This window comes from Cupressus sempervirens, chromosome 8, assembly GCF_028749045.1.
Source record: "Cupressus sempervirens isolate cs-2001-9-10 chromosome 8, ASM2874904v1, whole genome shotgun sequence".
NCBI lineage: Eukaryota > Viridiplantae > Streptophyta > Pinopsida > Cupressales > Cupressaceae > Cupressus > Cupressus sempervirens.
In genome coordinates, this window is record NC_143125.1 from 593,927,184 (window position 1) to 593,943,802 (window position 16,619).

A 16,619-nucleotide genomic window follows, 5' to 3' on the forward strand; every position below is an offset into this window, starting at 1 on the left:
GGGAAAAATGGGCGGAAGGCCCATAACCTCGTACCATTTTGCTAGGAACAAGTGAATTTTAACACCTTCAACATTTGACAGTGATTGCAAATGATGTAGTAACATAATAGGTTAATCATATATATGGGTGCTCCCATTTTATCCAATAGGATGAGAACCTAAATATAGATAAGTCCTCAATTGAGAAGAATGAGCAGATGACCCACAAACTCATACTATTTTGTTAGGAACAAGCGAATTTTAACACCTTGATCAACATTTCATTGTGATTGCAAATGATTGAACAAGATAAGATAGCATGATCTCAAGGAAAAATCCATGATTAAGTGCACTTGAGTCATAGTAGTCTTGGATGAGTGACCTTAGTCTCAATAATTCACACGCATGAATATCACCTAGAAGAATGTGTGAAAAGTGGAACATTCATGCTAATGAGAGTTAGATACTTGTGAACTGCTACTCATGAAATTTTGGTCAGTAAAATTGCCTCAAAAAAAAATCTTAATAAAACATCATATAATTTGATACACTACAAAAAATTGCTTACTTGATAAATGGGTAAAACTTGTGCTTGAAGTAGGTGGAGTCCATATACACTATTTAGGTGCTTGCTAGGCTAGGATAGGTCTACTTTGGTTAACATCTATTATTGATTCAATGGTTTTCTGAAAAGCATTAAAGATAACTAGAAAACATCTAGTGATGCCTACTAAAATGTTGATGCAACCAAATATTGTTATTTTGTTGCTCTATTATGTGCTCAAATGATTAATGCTATAATGCTTACATGGATTTTTTTCAATGTGCAATAGTAAACTAGGTTCTTCAAGACAACACCCTAGGACAAAAAATTAACAAATTGTGTGTTCAATTTGGCACATGATGACTAAAAGTTCTATATTTGAATTCACAAGTTATACGGTTAATTTTATGCTCATAGATTTGCTTTTGGTAAGAGATTGATGAGCTGAGAATTGGGAATGCTTCCTTAGGAAATTGTGCACATGGAATCAAATTAGATCAAATTACTTGTCAAATTTTGTGGGCCATGTGCCCCTTCTGCATTAGGCAGTATATAAAGGATAAACTAGTTAAAATGCCTCAAAACAAATGAGAAATGCACGTGGTACACAATTTTGACCATGATAATTATATAGTGTGTAAACCATAGGTGGTCTTTTGTTTTATAAGTTCAGTTGACCATTTCTCCATGGGGTTAGCAAAATTTATCAAGTTACTACAACAATTTAACTTCGGTTGTAATGAAAGTCTAAAGAGATAACTAATGCTATACAGAAATGTGGGAAGTACCCACTTCACATGCAAAAATTTAAATGAAGCCCCAGGCCCATTATAAAAAGATGTAGAGAAAGACATGGCCAAAAAAAGCATCATGAAAACTTGTGGAAGATACATTATGAAGACATGGCCTGAAAAAGCATCACAAAAAAATATGGGAGATACTCACATTACTTACATGATAGGATAGGGAAGCTGCTAAGAATTGCTTCACCCTCAAATCGTTCCTTTTAATTCTAATTGAAAACTTGTCTACAGTTTGAAGCACATAAATGGAAAAAAAAAATCATACAAAACTTTTGCTGATACAACAATCAGCTTGATAAGGTACCAAGGGAAGGCCCTTAAGGCTAAATGAAGTATCCCATCAGTCACTTAAGGTGTTCAATGCTTTCTGTACTGCATCTTCAAGATACCTCTCTGCAGCTTCACACTCACACCTCTTTTCCTCAATGGCCAATTCAGCAAGATACTTATCCTGACAAAAGATAACGAAGTCAGATACTGTTATAAACTTTCTTTTCTAACTAAAGAGGCTCAAATTATATAAAACAAGATAAGATATTATTATGAACTGAAAAAATATAAGAGAACAAGGTTAGAAATTGTAGCATATTTCATTTGCTGACTAGTTTTTTGAAAACAAGCACATGTGTAGTAAGCTACATAAGAGAAACCATACAGGTGGTAGGTGCTGATAAGTCTGCAGAATATTTAATACAGGTTCAGTTTTACTCTCCAGTTCTTTCTGTTTTTTGATCATTTGAATCAGTGCACCATGATTTATCTCAGGAGAATATCCCACTTTGTTCAATGCTGTCTAATAAAACATGCGAAACAACAGGTTAATATATAATCAAATACCAATTTAACAGTGGAATACTATATGAATTAGTTCATCAAGTGAAACAACTTTGAATACTATATTAGAGCACACCTTAAAATTTGCAAGCTGCATCACATATTGATTTTCTTTTAAAGCCATAATCTTCAAGTTGTGTTGTCTCTGCTGAATTATGCCCTCATGACGACTTGCTTCTTCTTCAAGTTCAGTCACAGTTCTGTTGCGGCAAGTCAGGATTTATTTGAGAATTCGGATAAAAAATGGCATTTTAAAAATAACAAAATGTACTATTATAAGAAAAGCAAAAACAAAAATGGAATATACTGCAAGTGCATACCAGACCTCTTCATAAGAGTCAAGTGTTTAATAGCCTTACGGATGTTTTCCAAAAGTTCTTTCGCTTCCTTATCAGCTTTGTCTCTCTGCTCCTCTGCATCAATCTTCCGTAGAAGAAGATCTCCCATTCCTACAAGAAAACTATGTTTTTGGAGCAAAATTTAAACATATGAAAAAACAGAAGCAAGGGAGGAGCAGCTAACAAGCACCTTATTGCCTCTTCTGATTAGTGCTTAATCCCAAATGGACTAGGTGCTGAGAACTAGCTAAATCAAAATGACAAATAAGAGAAGAAATTATCAATTGTTGCCTTCATCTCCAAAGGGGAATTAAGTCAGCCAAGAAAAATTACCTGCTCAGTTCGGTATCCTTCAGATTTAATGAATTTGCTACCGTCCCTATTACTTTCGTTGAAGCCATTGCATTCTGAGAGAGATCCTCAAATGCTAATCCCACACTATCCAAGATCTCTCTTACTCTTGCAGCTGAAAACAAGATGATCAGTATAAGGTTTAACCACTCATGAATATTTTTCTTTGAGAATAATGCTAATGAATTTTCCAGCTTACCTTGACTATGGTATTCTGCTGCTTTCTCCTGTAGGTCAGTGATTATTAATTGTGCTGCATGTGTGCGAGCCTGTGAAACCCTGGCTACATTGTCCAGGTGAGCTACAGCACTGGTTGTGTATTTAAATTCTGGAATTTCCTTCCGAGCAGCCTCAAACATGGAATTAAGCCATGCCTGTATCTCAGCAACCTGGGCAGCACTAGAATTATCATTGATATTCTCTGCATCTGCAAATCCACCCAGAAGTTCTATTAATTTCTCTACACATTACTCTTTTTAGTTTTTATCTAATTAATATTTAAATATTATTGCATCCACACAAGGAGTATTTTAGAGTATCCAGGTTTAAAAGGCTAAAAGGTAAAGATGATAGTTTATCACATTTTCAGCTTCAGCTTCCAGAGCCATATCTTGGAAAGAACAGGAAATTCCACGCTACCTGATATTTATATTGAATAACTCAGTTTCTTCAAGTTACTTCACATAAATCTCATCAAGCATCTCTTATCCTTAGATTCCTGAAATCTATTTTCAGGGACTAAAAGGAGACAACTAAGCATGGGGATATTTTCATGACATGGGATCTTTATGAAACTTGAAGAGGAGGTACAAAATAAGCAGAAATATGTTTCAATATACATCTAATATATCACTAGCCAAACCTAGTCTCAAATTGCAAGTTGAACAGATTGAAAGTCAACAAAGCCTTAAAAACTTAATTGAAATCTATAAAACAGAGCCCAATCACTCACTCACAAAACTTGAGCATTTGTCAAACATATAAGATATAAATAGAACATTCCCATCGATTGTGACAAGCCATCAAATTTATAGAGCATTCCCATCAGTTGTGACAAAGCCCATTGCTGAAAAGGTTGAAGAGCTTACTGCTGTTGCCAATCTTCATCGGCACAGTGCATCGCCAAGCACAAAATCGTTGTAATAAGACAGGAACCAGACATTGAACAATCTACATTTTTTTGCAGCATTCATAGAAAAAGTCTGAGTTGTATGACACTGAAACATGAAAACTGAATTATATTTATACGTTTTGAAAGTCTCTTGTTGTAGTTGTTATGGAAGTATCTCATATTCTATATTGATTACATGCCTTTAAATATCCAGTTTCTGAAGCATTTGCAATTTGTGTGCACCATGTCTTATGCTAAGATTGTCAAATCCATTCTTTCCCTGCCTTTTAAAAACCATGGTTGATGTTTGCAGAGTAGCATCAGATTGAGTTCTGCAAGATGATTTTGTGATCATAGTGAGAAGCTTAGATGGCGTATTGCATAATAAGATGGGACAATAGCCTTTAAACTTATGAAAATGTCCAGGATTTGGTATCAGGGAGAAAAGGTCACATTGATAGCCCACCAGATAGAGAACTGAATGCAAAACTCATGCACAGCCCTCAGGAAAGTCAGTCAAAACTATATCTCCTGTAGAACTCTTGTTAATTGAAGCAAGTGAGTTCGAGTTGTCCAAATGCATTTTCAGATTATGTTTCAAATGAAAAGTGCAATGAGTTTAAGGAAGGTCGTGCTGCAATTGTGTCCATAGTAGGAACATTTGAACTAAGGTTCCTCTGAGACCTTTAGTGAGTGAATGTGGTCGGAGTTGTAGTATGAAACTGGAGGGTGGTGGAAAACACTGGTGTTTTCATGCTAAGGGTGATATTGACCAAAAGTGATGGAAAATGGGGCTGGTTTTATGAATGCTAGAACATACAAAATAAGACCTGATATTAGCTTTAAAAACTATTCAGCTACTAGATCTGTAAAATGCAAACATGAATAGGCCTAAGTATAATTGGCATCTAAATGGTGCTTAAGATTATACAGTTTTGACTATTGAAAACCTTGGACATACATTATTACTTAGGGGAAATGACAAAAAAAAAATCAGATTATTTATGCCCACTAAGGGCAATGATTTTATACCTAAGAACCTAAAAGTTTGTAGCTTCTGTCTACAGACTAAATCAACATATCTTATTATATAGTAATAATTACTAAATGGTAGAAAACATCACCAGGTCACGCTGACAGCACATATGGTTTAACAAATTAACAATTTAAAGTAAATCACAAGTCAGATGTCACTTTGAATTAAACAAAACATTCCTAGCTATTGCAAATGAGATTATCCAATACAATATTCCCTATATTAAATTAGAATTCTATACATCAGATAAATCCTATCCATTGAAAATATTCTGGTTCTTGATCTATATCTAATTGTGCAACATACGCAATCAAAGTTTTAGCTACTCTTATTTTGTGGGAACTTTGATACTTGAGAGCACTTTTAATAATTAATTCATGATTTCAATAAGCATTTTCCATGACTGATCATTTCTCCATGAATTTTCACTTCTAGCTCATTTGTATGTTGGTGAATAATTACAAGGAAAAGGGCCATGTTAAAGTTTTATAGTTTCGTCAGATAAATCTTAAAGGTTAAATTTAAATATCATAGACATTAAAGATTATATATTCTTATAATGTAAATTGATAAATTTCATATATATATAACTAACTTGATTTATATCCTTATTATAATGTGTAAGCAATAATTTATTGCTATAGACATATTTCCTTTTGGTTAATGGTTAATCCAATTGGGGGTCACGAGCCCGATTGGACATATCTCTATATAGAGTCACGTCCCATTGGGTCGTGACTCTCCTTTTAATAGCTCTTCTTCATACTTATAAACAATGCAATTATTTGTCGTTAGAAAAATAGCAAGAAAAAAATGTGAATACAATTACGACAGAGAAGACTTATATTTGTGCACGCGGCAGGTACTGATATTCCGTAGACATCATTACACTCGGTCTACATTAAAGTGGATGATATCGAGGACAGATCAGTGTATGTAGTGAATTAGAGATACGATAGAATTCATTACATGCACTTTGTAAACACTAGTCATTCCAGTGCTGTCAACTCCACCTTATTTCATTTTATTAAAGTGCCCACCACCTATTGTGTGATATCATTCAGAAGCATTATTCATGTGCAAGTATTAGTATATACTAAGAAATTAGAATATACAAAGGGAATATTATAAGTAAATTAAATATATAATTCATTATAAAATTACTTATATCAATTACATCTGAAGCGATCCTCATTCATCAACAGGCCACACAGTGCTCAAGCCCCTGCTAAGTATTTGTTTGTATGGTGAAGGAATGACAATTTTTAGAAAATTTACCACTTCTAATTTTTCAATATATTCTTTCGAGGCTAGGTAACTTCCTCTGCTTCCTGTAGGTTCATCTCAAGTTTAGGTACAATCCTCTTTAGAGATCTTGAGTTTCTTTGTTAAATATCCACCTAGCTGTATATTTTCAAAGGTATGAAAACATTAGAATGTTTGACTCCTAACTAAACTCAAGAGTCAAGATCTCTAAAGAGGCTATTTTCATATCTCTCATGTTTTCATAACAACACATAACACATCCTGATCATCTATAGCACATAGTACCATGCAAAGCTCAAAATCCTTTGTTTTATCGTAAAAAAGATTCTTGCAGACTGATAAATATGTATTCTAAATTTTAACAATTTCACCTGGCTGTGATTCAATGATGGGTAAAGCTAGGACTGATAGGTTGTAGATGATTTGAAAATTGTATATACGTAATTCAGTAGTTTTGGAAAATACCTCTGAAAAATTCCTTGTAAATTTAGCAAATTATCCACAGTTTTGAAAATTAAAATACCTCTTCTTCCTGTAGGTCCATCTCAAGTTTGGGTACAAGCCTCTTTAGAGATCTTGAGTTTCTTTGTTAAATATCTAACTAGCAGGATATTTTCAGAGGTGTGAAAATATTAAAATGCTTAATGCCTTGATCAAAATTTTGAGTTTAGAAAGTTAACTATTTAGTCTAAGCAGGCAATTATCAACCAGAAATATGGAAACATCCACGACTTTACAACATTATGGCAATATCTTGAATAATCTCCTCATTCAACAGCTAATCTATTCTTAACTCTAAGGAAAGCATCCTCGGGTCTAGGTGACATCTACAATGTCCCAAACATCCTACGGACTTGAAGAGGACATCCCGTTTTTCAGGACTAGAAAGCCTGATCCATTTGATGCATAATAATTACGAAGGCAACACAAAGGGAAAAATATGCAAAAAACTTAAAAGGAGTAGGATTGTCATTGCAAGTTAAGCACATTGTATTTACTTTATATAGTTTCAGGCCTCCGCTGATTTCAGTTTGTTTAAGTTCCTTTAATAGCTCTCATGTGACATTTCCCCTACCTCCCAAAAGATTCGGGAAAAGAAGTTTAGAACATGTGTCCCCTCTTAATGGAAACTAAGAGAACATAAACCCTGACAATAGACATATGAATACTACTTGAGATAAACACTAAAAAATGATTATAAAGGGGTGTTAAGCACAAAATGCAATGGTGATAATAAAAGGATAGCAGACCCTAACATACGAAAAGATATAATATTCCAATACATTCACATGAAGATACCAAGAAATGAACGCATTTCATCAAATCCATTACATATTTCAGAAAGACCATTGGGTTTCACCAATACATAAAGAGATTACCAACTTGAAATACAAAATAAATAGTAATGATTATTGATGAACACATTCAAGACATATGACTAAATCCATTCTTCCTTCTCTATGTGAAAATATACAAGTTCAAAAACAATTTCGTACATAATCGAAATGTTAAATCTTGTTTGGAAATTTCACGTTTCCCCTTTGCCAAAAAAAATCCCCTCTTTACATACTAATTGCCTTGTATTTATAGGCTCCTTTGTCATGATTACTTTTCTAGGTTAGTAACCAAGTTAGAGGATGAAAGTTATTCGTGCTTTTACAACCAACTCTAACTTTTACAAACTAAAAGACAATTCTAACTTTCACACTAATATAGCCTAAAAGCTAATTCTAGTTACAATAAGTGACATGTGTCTCTTTAACAAAAATGTAATTAGAAACTTGTAACTTTGAAAAGAGACCAAATTGCTGACTTTGCATATTGATATATATCAATCATTAATGGAAAGATTCCCCTTCCTTAAATGCTCTCCAATGCTAGATTATCATTGTACTTCTTGTTACCCCCACCACCTTGAAACATTTACATAAATGACTAGCCACTCACCAAGTTTTCTTTGATGAAACACACATTCCAACTTCGCATTAACTACAACTAAGAAACTACAACTAAGAAATCTCTTTTAGTTCATTTTGGATAGATCCTTTGCAATATCATAGAGATTTGGACATGATGTGGATTTTATTCATGACAAAATCAAAGTGGTGATGGTGTATGTGAAGTACCAACATAAGATGCACCCTGAGGATTTTTGGGTCAATGCTACATATGAGAATGACATAAAAAGGAGGATGTATTCCAGGTCACCACTCAACATAATTAGAATATGCAAAATCATCTAGGTGCCTAACCAAGTAGAAGAGGATATGAATATGACCAAAAATTGATAAAACCCAAAAAGGGAAAGGACCGTCCATCTATACGATTGGTCTTAGAAGAAAGTATTCGACACCGACTCATTATCTACATCAGTTCTAGAATTCACGAAATGGTGGGTTGAGCAATAGATCAACAAGTTGAAGGTACTTGTACCTTGATGGGTCATCAACCATTGCAGAATGAAAGACTAAGAAAACCCTCATTAGGGAGAACTGAAGGAGAAATCCCATCATGGATTATTGAACAAAGAAAAGGAAATAATGTTGTTCGAGAATTACAACCAAGAAGTAGGTCTAACCTTCTTGTTGAAGAACCTCAACAAAAAAAAAGAAATGGTCAAAGAATACTACATCATTACCTAGTCAGACTTTGAGTTTGTAGGAGATTGACCCTCTCACAAGAGAGGAGATTAAAACAATAGAATAGGAAGATCAAAAGACCAAGTCAATACATGACAAAGAAAGCATCACACTTATCAGGAATCTGCCCAAGGAAGAGACAGAGAACAAGAGATTGCTACTTGTTGTGGGGCTTTCACACCGTCACCCCATTACAAATAGGGACCCCCTCTTTTGTTGGTAGGCTCAGGTGTTGGAGTAAATTTGGTAGTAGCTACAAGGGGCTATATTTGGGCTAAAGTCTGAAAAGTTGCAAAGGTTCGGTGAGCTGAGCTATAGAAGGTTATGCTTGGTTTAAAATTCGAGAAAATTGGTAAATGGCAAAATAGGATAATTTTGGTTAAGTTTGGCTAAGTCTGGGAGATGGAACGAAAAAGCAAGTAATGTTAAAAGAACTAAATTTGGCTAAGTATGATTTTTTGGAGATGAGATTATTATGATCTTGGTGGGCGGCCTTCACTAGCACCTTGGCGTTTTGGTGCAATGGTTCGTACCATGTGGTATCAGAGCCTCCACCCAGGTTCAAGTCTCAGAGCAGGGGCAATGCCGACATTGCAGTGTTTGTCCAAGGCTAATATGGCCAAGGGAAGGGCCTCTGTGTGGGTGCACATCCAGCCCAAAGTCTAGATTGCAGAGCATGGTGGGATGTTATGATCCTGGTGGGTGGCCTTCACTAGCACCTCAGGGTTTTGGTGGAATGGTTCGTACCAGAGACATGATTTACTACCCATGTAAATTTCGTCCCATCTTGAGCCAAGACATGATTTTCTACCTATGTATATTTCGTCTCATCTTAGAGCTGAGCCTTTTTCTCTTGCCCCTAATATTGTGTCTCATCTTGGGGTTGAGCCTCCTTTTTCTACCTTTAAAATTTGTGTCTCACATAAGCCTTGGAATCGCAACTCGAATCTTGAGGGATGAATCTTAAACTTTGACATGGGAGCGAGGCCTTGAAATTGGTTGCAAAATGAAAGTATGCAGTCCCTATATGTGTAACATCAGGTATAAGTTTTTATAGCAGTCATAGATTTAAGCCAAGTTCAGCCTTAATTAAGCTCTCAACCTCATTGCCTAAATCCAATGAAGGCCAAGATTTGAATGGGCTGGGTGTTACATGCATTTGGCACCTTGGAACTTGGAAAGTTTTGTCACAAAATTCAAATCTTTATCCCCTCCAAGAAGGCAGTATTGCCCAGGCACCCAATCCCACTTTATTTGTGATGGCTTGCATCGGAAATGAGGGAAGACTAAAACCAAATCATTTTGAGCCTCTTATAAGGTGTAACGTGTGGGTTAATGGAAACCAAATATACTTTAGTTATGTGACATGTGGATCTCAACACAATTTTGAACGAAAGATAAGACCTCAAGCCAAGATGGGAGATGGCTAAGAGTTGTATGAACCAAATACAAGAAGGATGTTCCCAAGATGAATTCAAGATGCAAAGCCGAGGATGAGATCTGATTCATGATCGAGAATGGGGAGGATACACAAGACATCAAGACATGAGAGAGATCAGAAATCTAAAGAGACAATTTGAAAAAATAGAGGATTGATGATATGAAAACCCTCCATCATCTCACCAACTGAGACATGGCATTGGAAAGAAGACTGCAGTAAAATCCTCTCGTTAGAATAACTTTGAGGATTATGGAAAGAAAGAGACTCTAAGGCAAAGAAGATTAAGATATTTCGAAGGATGAAGCAATTGTGATGCAATGCAAGGTAGGAGATGTCCTAGCCCCCAAGAATTAACCACACAATGGAAACACAACACAAGATATAAGATCTGATACCAAACTCAACTCTTTATTTGTGAAACAAATAATTACATGCAATATGGTAGGCTGTAAAGCCTTCCCAGTTACAGCCAAATACAATGCAAATAATAGTTCTACAAGATCCCTCAAGATCCAACCTAAACCCTAGCTAGTCCAGATCTATAGCACGATAACACTCTGGTAGTAACCTCCAATGACATCTAGACTTGTCCTTGCAAGCTTCTTGTTTCCCAAGCCGCAACTACTAGCTCAGCTCACAAACTCCATAATGAATGAATTCTGATCCAAGACTCCACAAGACCCTCTACTTATACCCAACTAAGCCACAAGTTGGGCTAGCAAGTTACAAATAAAATAAACCCCTTACATTAAATACCTATTTAAGCCACAAGTTGACCTGCAATAGATATTAAATACAAAATGCCTTAGAAGGCTTGCAACACCCACTAAATACACATAGGACAATTAAACAAGACCTAAATAGGCCCACACAAACAACCACGACTGCTCCACGTCACAATCACATTCACGTATTAAATGCACCAAGTCGATTGATCAAATCCACAAGAATTTCGTCCAGCAAGCCCAAACTGCTGAGCATCAACAACCACCAACCAAGCACTGTCGAGCTCCTTCAAGTGTCTAGCAATACAGTATAAGCCAAGCAACAGTGTAGATGTCGAGAAAACCTTTAGGGACTGAGCTTGGTCAAAACTACACCCAAGAACTGCCCAAAAATGACCGAGCACCAGTCCTTCTACGACCGAGTTCTCCAAGGTCCAACCACTTCACCATGCAGGATTGCCAACTACCCTAGGATGCTCCAACATCAAATTGACAACACTAGCCATCACAATAAGAGTAACAAATGATCTCTTATTAACAAGTATGGGTATTTATCAAGTTTAAAGGATACATTTTTTGAGGTGGCATCCCTATCCTCAACCTGTAAAAACATGCCAAGTGTCACATGGAATTTTCTGAGATGGTGTCTAGGCTCATTGAGTGTGAAAGAGGATGAGGATAAGGAACACATTTCCCAAGGTGGTAAGGTGGCGTTGTCTACCTCTCTTTGGTGCAAGAGCACCAAGGGTTTGGCACAAACCCAAACCAAAATTTTGGCTTGTAATAACCTAAGCTAGGTCATGAAGGAAATAAGGACTTAGGAGAGTCCAATAGGTGGTTAATGAGAAGTCTAGAGGTCCATAGTTGAGTCAGAGTTGATTGGCTAAAACGTTGTCAATGTATGGCCAAAATGTTGTCAAGTAGGCAAGATAGGGCATAGTGGGTACAATGACTCCAAAATGTGTCAAATGAATGGAAGTAATGTTAAAGAGGCCTTGACATGGTTTTGGGTCATTTGGTAAAGGTTGGAGTCCAAATTGTTCAAGGATCAAAAAATATGTAAAAGTTGACAAGAAGTTGCCATGACAACTTTTGCAAGATATTGCATTTTCAGGAAAAATCAATTAGAGGTAAGAATGAATAGTGCGAATAGTTGGGGGTGGTCAATATAAGACCATCCAAGTCAATTTTGTAAGGTTGGTTGGAGTTTTGATGTGAAGGAAAAGTTAATGAAACTCTAATTTTTGGAAAATTTATCAATCTTTTTTGAAAGTAGAGCAACTTGTCTTTTATGGGTTGAAACCTAAAAAAATTCAATGTAAAGAGTTAGCATATATCCATTTCTTGCTTTTACTGCTTTGGTGTTGATTTGTGTACAATTTAGACAGGTTATTTGTAAATCTTTTGTTCTCTACCAATTCTCTGGCCTGTATAGAGTGGATAGCAAACAATTGAGGTTTGCTCAAATCCTCAAAGTGGGAATTTCATGTCCATTTGAGGATAGTAAGTAGACTCCATAGGCTTCCTTTTCTCTTTTGCAGAGCACCCGAAGATGGAGTTTGCTTATTTTAATGTCTCGCCCTAGGCGAGTCTTACTATGATCAAGCTAGGTGCAAGATTGATCAGTTGAGGAGAAAATGCAAGAGTGGATTAGCATGGGGGATTTGAATGGAGGCTAGTGAAGCCCTAGAAGTGAATTCAAGAAAATTTTAGACAATTTGGGGGTGTAACCCATTAAATTTGTATTGTTTGCAAAGTTTCTTTGTAATTAGTCTTGTTTTGGGTTCCGTACTATATAGATAGGCTAGGGTCTAAAACCCTAAAATTCCTTAAGAACATTGAAATGAGCATCAGGAACGAAGACTCGTTTGGAGGCTTGTTTGAGAGTTTTCTACGTTATTGAGATAATACTCAATTAGGAGGCCTAATTGAGGGCTAGTAGGGCTACTAGGTCCAGAACAAATGATTTTGGAAATCAGTAAGAAAGATTGTTAAAGATCTTGCCAAATAAAGCTAAAAGGAGTTGGCACGGACGAAAAGGAGGCCAAACACTCCTGTGAAATGGTTGCAAGTGACACTAGGAATTTGTGAGGTGAACTTTTTATTGTGAGTTCAACAAGATAGGTTTTATTCTCATTGGTAAAAAGCCATACGTACGTACATACATACATACATAGAATGTGAGGGGGGTTAGGAAGGATTCCCAAGGGTTAGGATTTTGTAGGAAGGAGCCCTAGGAGGTCTAGAGAAAGGCCTAAGTTGAGTCAAAGAGGACTCAAAGGTAGAGTCTACTAATCAGATTGGTATCAGAGCCTAACAAGATTTGGGTCAGGACACATACAAGTCAGATTTGGAGTCAGCAGGAGAAACAACCATGGTGACCAATGTGAAATTGGCCAAAATGGTCCATAAATAGGAGGTGGAGAATAGACTCCTAAAAGATGGAGAGCGAGCTTGGTGAAGTGGAGGTCAATACTAAAGAGGTGAGTAAAAAAGTTAGAGACACAAACGATAAAGGAAAAGAAGTTGCAGAAGAAGACAAGATCCTTGAACCAAACCCCAGATTGCCTAAAGAACCTTTCTTGAAGGCATTAAAGGCATTAGGAGGGAAAGCTTTAGAGGAAATACCCTTGTTCAGTGATAAGATGGAGCCAAATTCAATGGAATGGATAGAGGGTCTTGAAAAAAAATTTGTGTGAGGGTGTTACTAAGGCCCAAAAAGTTAAAGTTGCAAAGTCTAGAATTATGGTTGTTGCCTTAACTTGGTGGAACTTTGTCCAATCAGAGAGAGAAAAATAAGGTATGAATCCGATAGCCACTTGGAAGGGCATGGTAAACAAAATCCAAGAGATCTACATGTCAAAGGATTATGAAATTCAGCTTTAGAGAAAGAAGCAAAATTTGAGACAGAGAGACCTGGATGTGAAATCCCATACAAAGGAATTTCACAGGTTAAGTTTGAAATCCAAGGTAGTGGAGGATGAGAATATCAAGGTTGCTAGGTATTTGAATGGTTTAAGGTGGAATATCCAAGAAGAAATAAGTTTGTTGAGTCCTACCACGATATACAAATGCTAGCAACTTTCCCTCAAGGTGGAAGAGAAGAGCAAAAAGAAGCATGAGTCAAGCAACAAAAGTAGAGGAAGAGGCAGAGATAACAGCAATCGTAGAGGAGGTTATGGTGGGAGATATAGAGAACAAAAACCCCAAGGTGAGTCCAAGCTGGCAGAACAAAGTGGAGGATCTAGTGGTAGAGGAGGTTATAGTAGAGGAAAAGGATTCAATAACAGTAGTGGCAGAGATAGATCAAGTGGGCTTGGTAGAGTATCCTATTCTGCTACAATGAAGTGCTATAATTGCAATCAATTGGCACATCCTGCCTATAGGTGTCCAAAAAAGGGTTCTTCGTCCCAAAGTGATAAAAGAGTGAACTTTGTCCAAGAAGAGACTTCAACTGTTAAGTCCCCTAAGGTGAACTTAGATTCAGAAGTGGGATATAATCTGATGATAAGGAAGATCCTAATCAAGGAGCTAGTCAAAGAGGAGTCTAAGCAGAGAAGATCACTCTTCAAGGTCAAATGCAAGATACTTGGCAAGGCATATAGAGTTATAATTGATTTAGGCTCCACTAATAATATTATCACTGAAGAAGAAGTCAACAAGTTAGACTTAACTAGGATTCCTCATACTAGTCCTTATAGAGTTACTTGGTTAATAAAGGGCAGCATGTGTTGGTAAATGAGCAAGCAAGGGTAGGATTTGCTATATGTTGTTATAAGGATGAGATTTTATGTGATATATTACCTATAGATGCATGCCTTTTTCTATTGGGCAGGCCATGGCAATTTGATAGAAAGGCCATACATAATGGGGAGAAGAACTCCTATTCATTCCTAAAGGATGGGGTTACATATAAATTACAGTCATTGGTGGATGGAGAGGAAACTTGGAGGTAAGGAATTTTTGAGTACTCTCAAGAAGGAAGGTGGAGAAAGGTTTGCCATTGTAGTAAAGCTTAGTGAAGAGGGAAAAATCAAGAATTCAAAGATACTTGCAAAGGTGCAAGAGTTGTTGGATTAGTTCATAGATATTGTATGTGATGGAATACTTGCAACCCTACCACCACAAAGATCAATAAGTCGCAAAATAGATTTCATTCCTAGAGCTTCATTACCAAACAAAGCTTCCCACAAAATGACCCTTGAGCAGAACAAAGAAGTAGCTAAGCAAGTACAAGAATTGTTTGAAAATGGGTTTGCGAGGAAGAGTATAAGTCCATGTGCAATCTCAGTGGTACTACCACCAAAAAAAGGAGGAAAATGAAGACTTTGCATTGTTTCGAGGGCAACCAACAGGACTACAATTAGGTATAGGTTGCCTATCCCAAGAATTGGATTGTTTAGGAGGGGCTAGATATTTTTCTAAGATAGACTTAAAGAGTGGATACCGTCAAATAAGGGTTAAGGTGGGACATGAGTGGAAAACAACCTTCAAAACCATTGAAGGTTTGTAGGAATGGCTTGCCATGCCATTTGGGCTCACTAATGCCCCTTACAACTTCATGATGTTGATGAATGAGGTGCTCAAAGACTTCATTGGTAGGTTTGTAGTGGTCTACCTTGATGATATCCTTATTTTCAGTAAGACAAAGGTAGAACACCTAGAGCATTTGAGGATTGTCCTAAAGAAGTTGCATGATGAACAGTTGACCATTAATTTGGGGAAATGTGAATTTATGAAGCAAGAGTTTGTTTACCTTGGATTTTTGATTTCATAAGGCAACTTAAAGATGGATCCTAGCAAAGTTGAAGCCATACTCAATTGGCCTACTCCCAAAACAAGCACTGGGGTAAGAAGTTTCGATGGTATTGCACAATTTTATAGAAAGTTTGTTAGAAATTTAAGTGAAATATGTGCTCCAATATTAGATACAATTAAGGGAGGTGTCAAGACTAAGTTTAGGTGGACAAAATTAGCAGATCAGGGGTTTGAATTGTTGAAAAAGAAGGTAGCAACTCAACCAATACTGATTTTGCCTAGTTTTGAAAAATTGTCTACTTTGGAGTGTGATGCAAGTTGTGTGGTAGTGGGGTTTGTATTAAGTCAAGATGACAGGTCAGTGGCTTTTTCCAGTGAGAAGTTAAATGAGGCTAAGAAAAGGTACTCCTTATATGTGACCTTGAACTTTATGCTCTAGTCCAAGATCTTAGGAAGTGGAAACACTGGTTATTGCCAAAGGAATTTGTTGTATATACAAACAAACGAGCATTAAGTTCCATCAACTCACAAGATAAGCTAAGTAACAGACATATCAAGTGGATGAAATTCTTGCAGGCATACACCTTCACTATTAAGCATAAAAAAGGTCAAATGAATAAGGTGGTTCATGCCTTAAGCAAGAGACTTGTCACAGTACAAGAAGTACAACTGAAGTGCATGGGAATAGAATGTTTTAAGAAATTTTATGCAAATGATGATGATTTTGCAGAGGCTTACAAGGTATGGAAATGATTATTATATCATTTCCATTGTCGATATGCACATTACACTTT

The 16,619-nt window shown here is 36.4% G+C and overlaps 1 protein-coding gene across 6 annotated transcripts in view; it reads right to left on the reverse strand.

Annotated features, from left to right (window-relative positions):
- Positions 1-1,376: 1,376 nt before the first annotated feature.
- LOC149543838 (AUGMIN subunit 1-like) overlaps positions 1,377-16,619 on the reverse strand; it is a 68,854-nt gene continuing 53,611 nt past the window's right edge. For 5 of the 6 annotated variants that reach the window (XM_089798521.1, XM_089798522.1, XM_089798525.1 and 2 more), the window contains 6 exons: positions 3,049-3,276; positions 2,832-2,964; positions 2,486-2,620; positions 2,237-2,360; positions 1,982-2,119; positions 1,377-1,777 (listed from right to left, as the gene is read on the reverse strand). In XM_089798521.1, the coding sequence (XP_089654647.1) occupies positions 1,667-1,777; positions 1,982-2,119; positions 2,237-2,360; positions 2,486-2,620; positions 2,832-2,964; positions 3,049-3,276 (869 nt within the window). In that variant the 3' untranslated portion in view covers positions 1,377-1,666. Of the gene's footprint in view, positions 1,778-1,981; positions 2,120-2,236; positions 2,361-2,485; positions 2,621-2,831; positions 2,965-3,048; positions 3,277-3,430; positions 3,535-16,619 lie in introns of those variants that run through there. The other variant, XM_089798526.1, reaches the window with a different exon arrangement.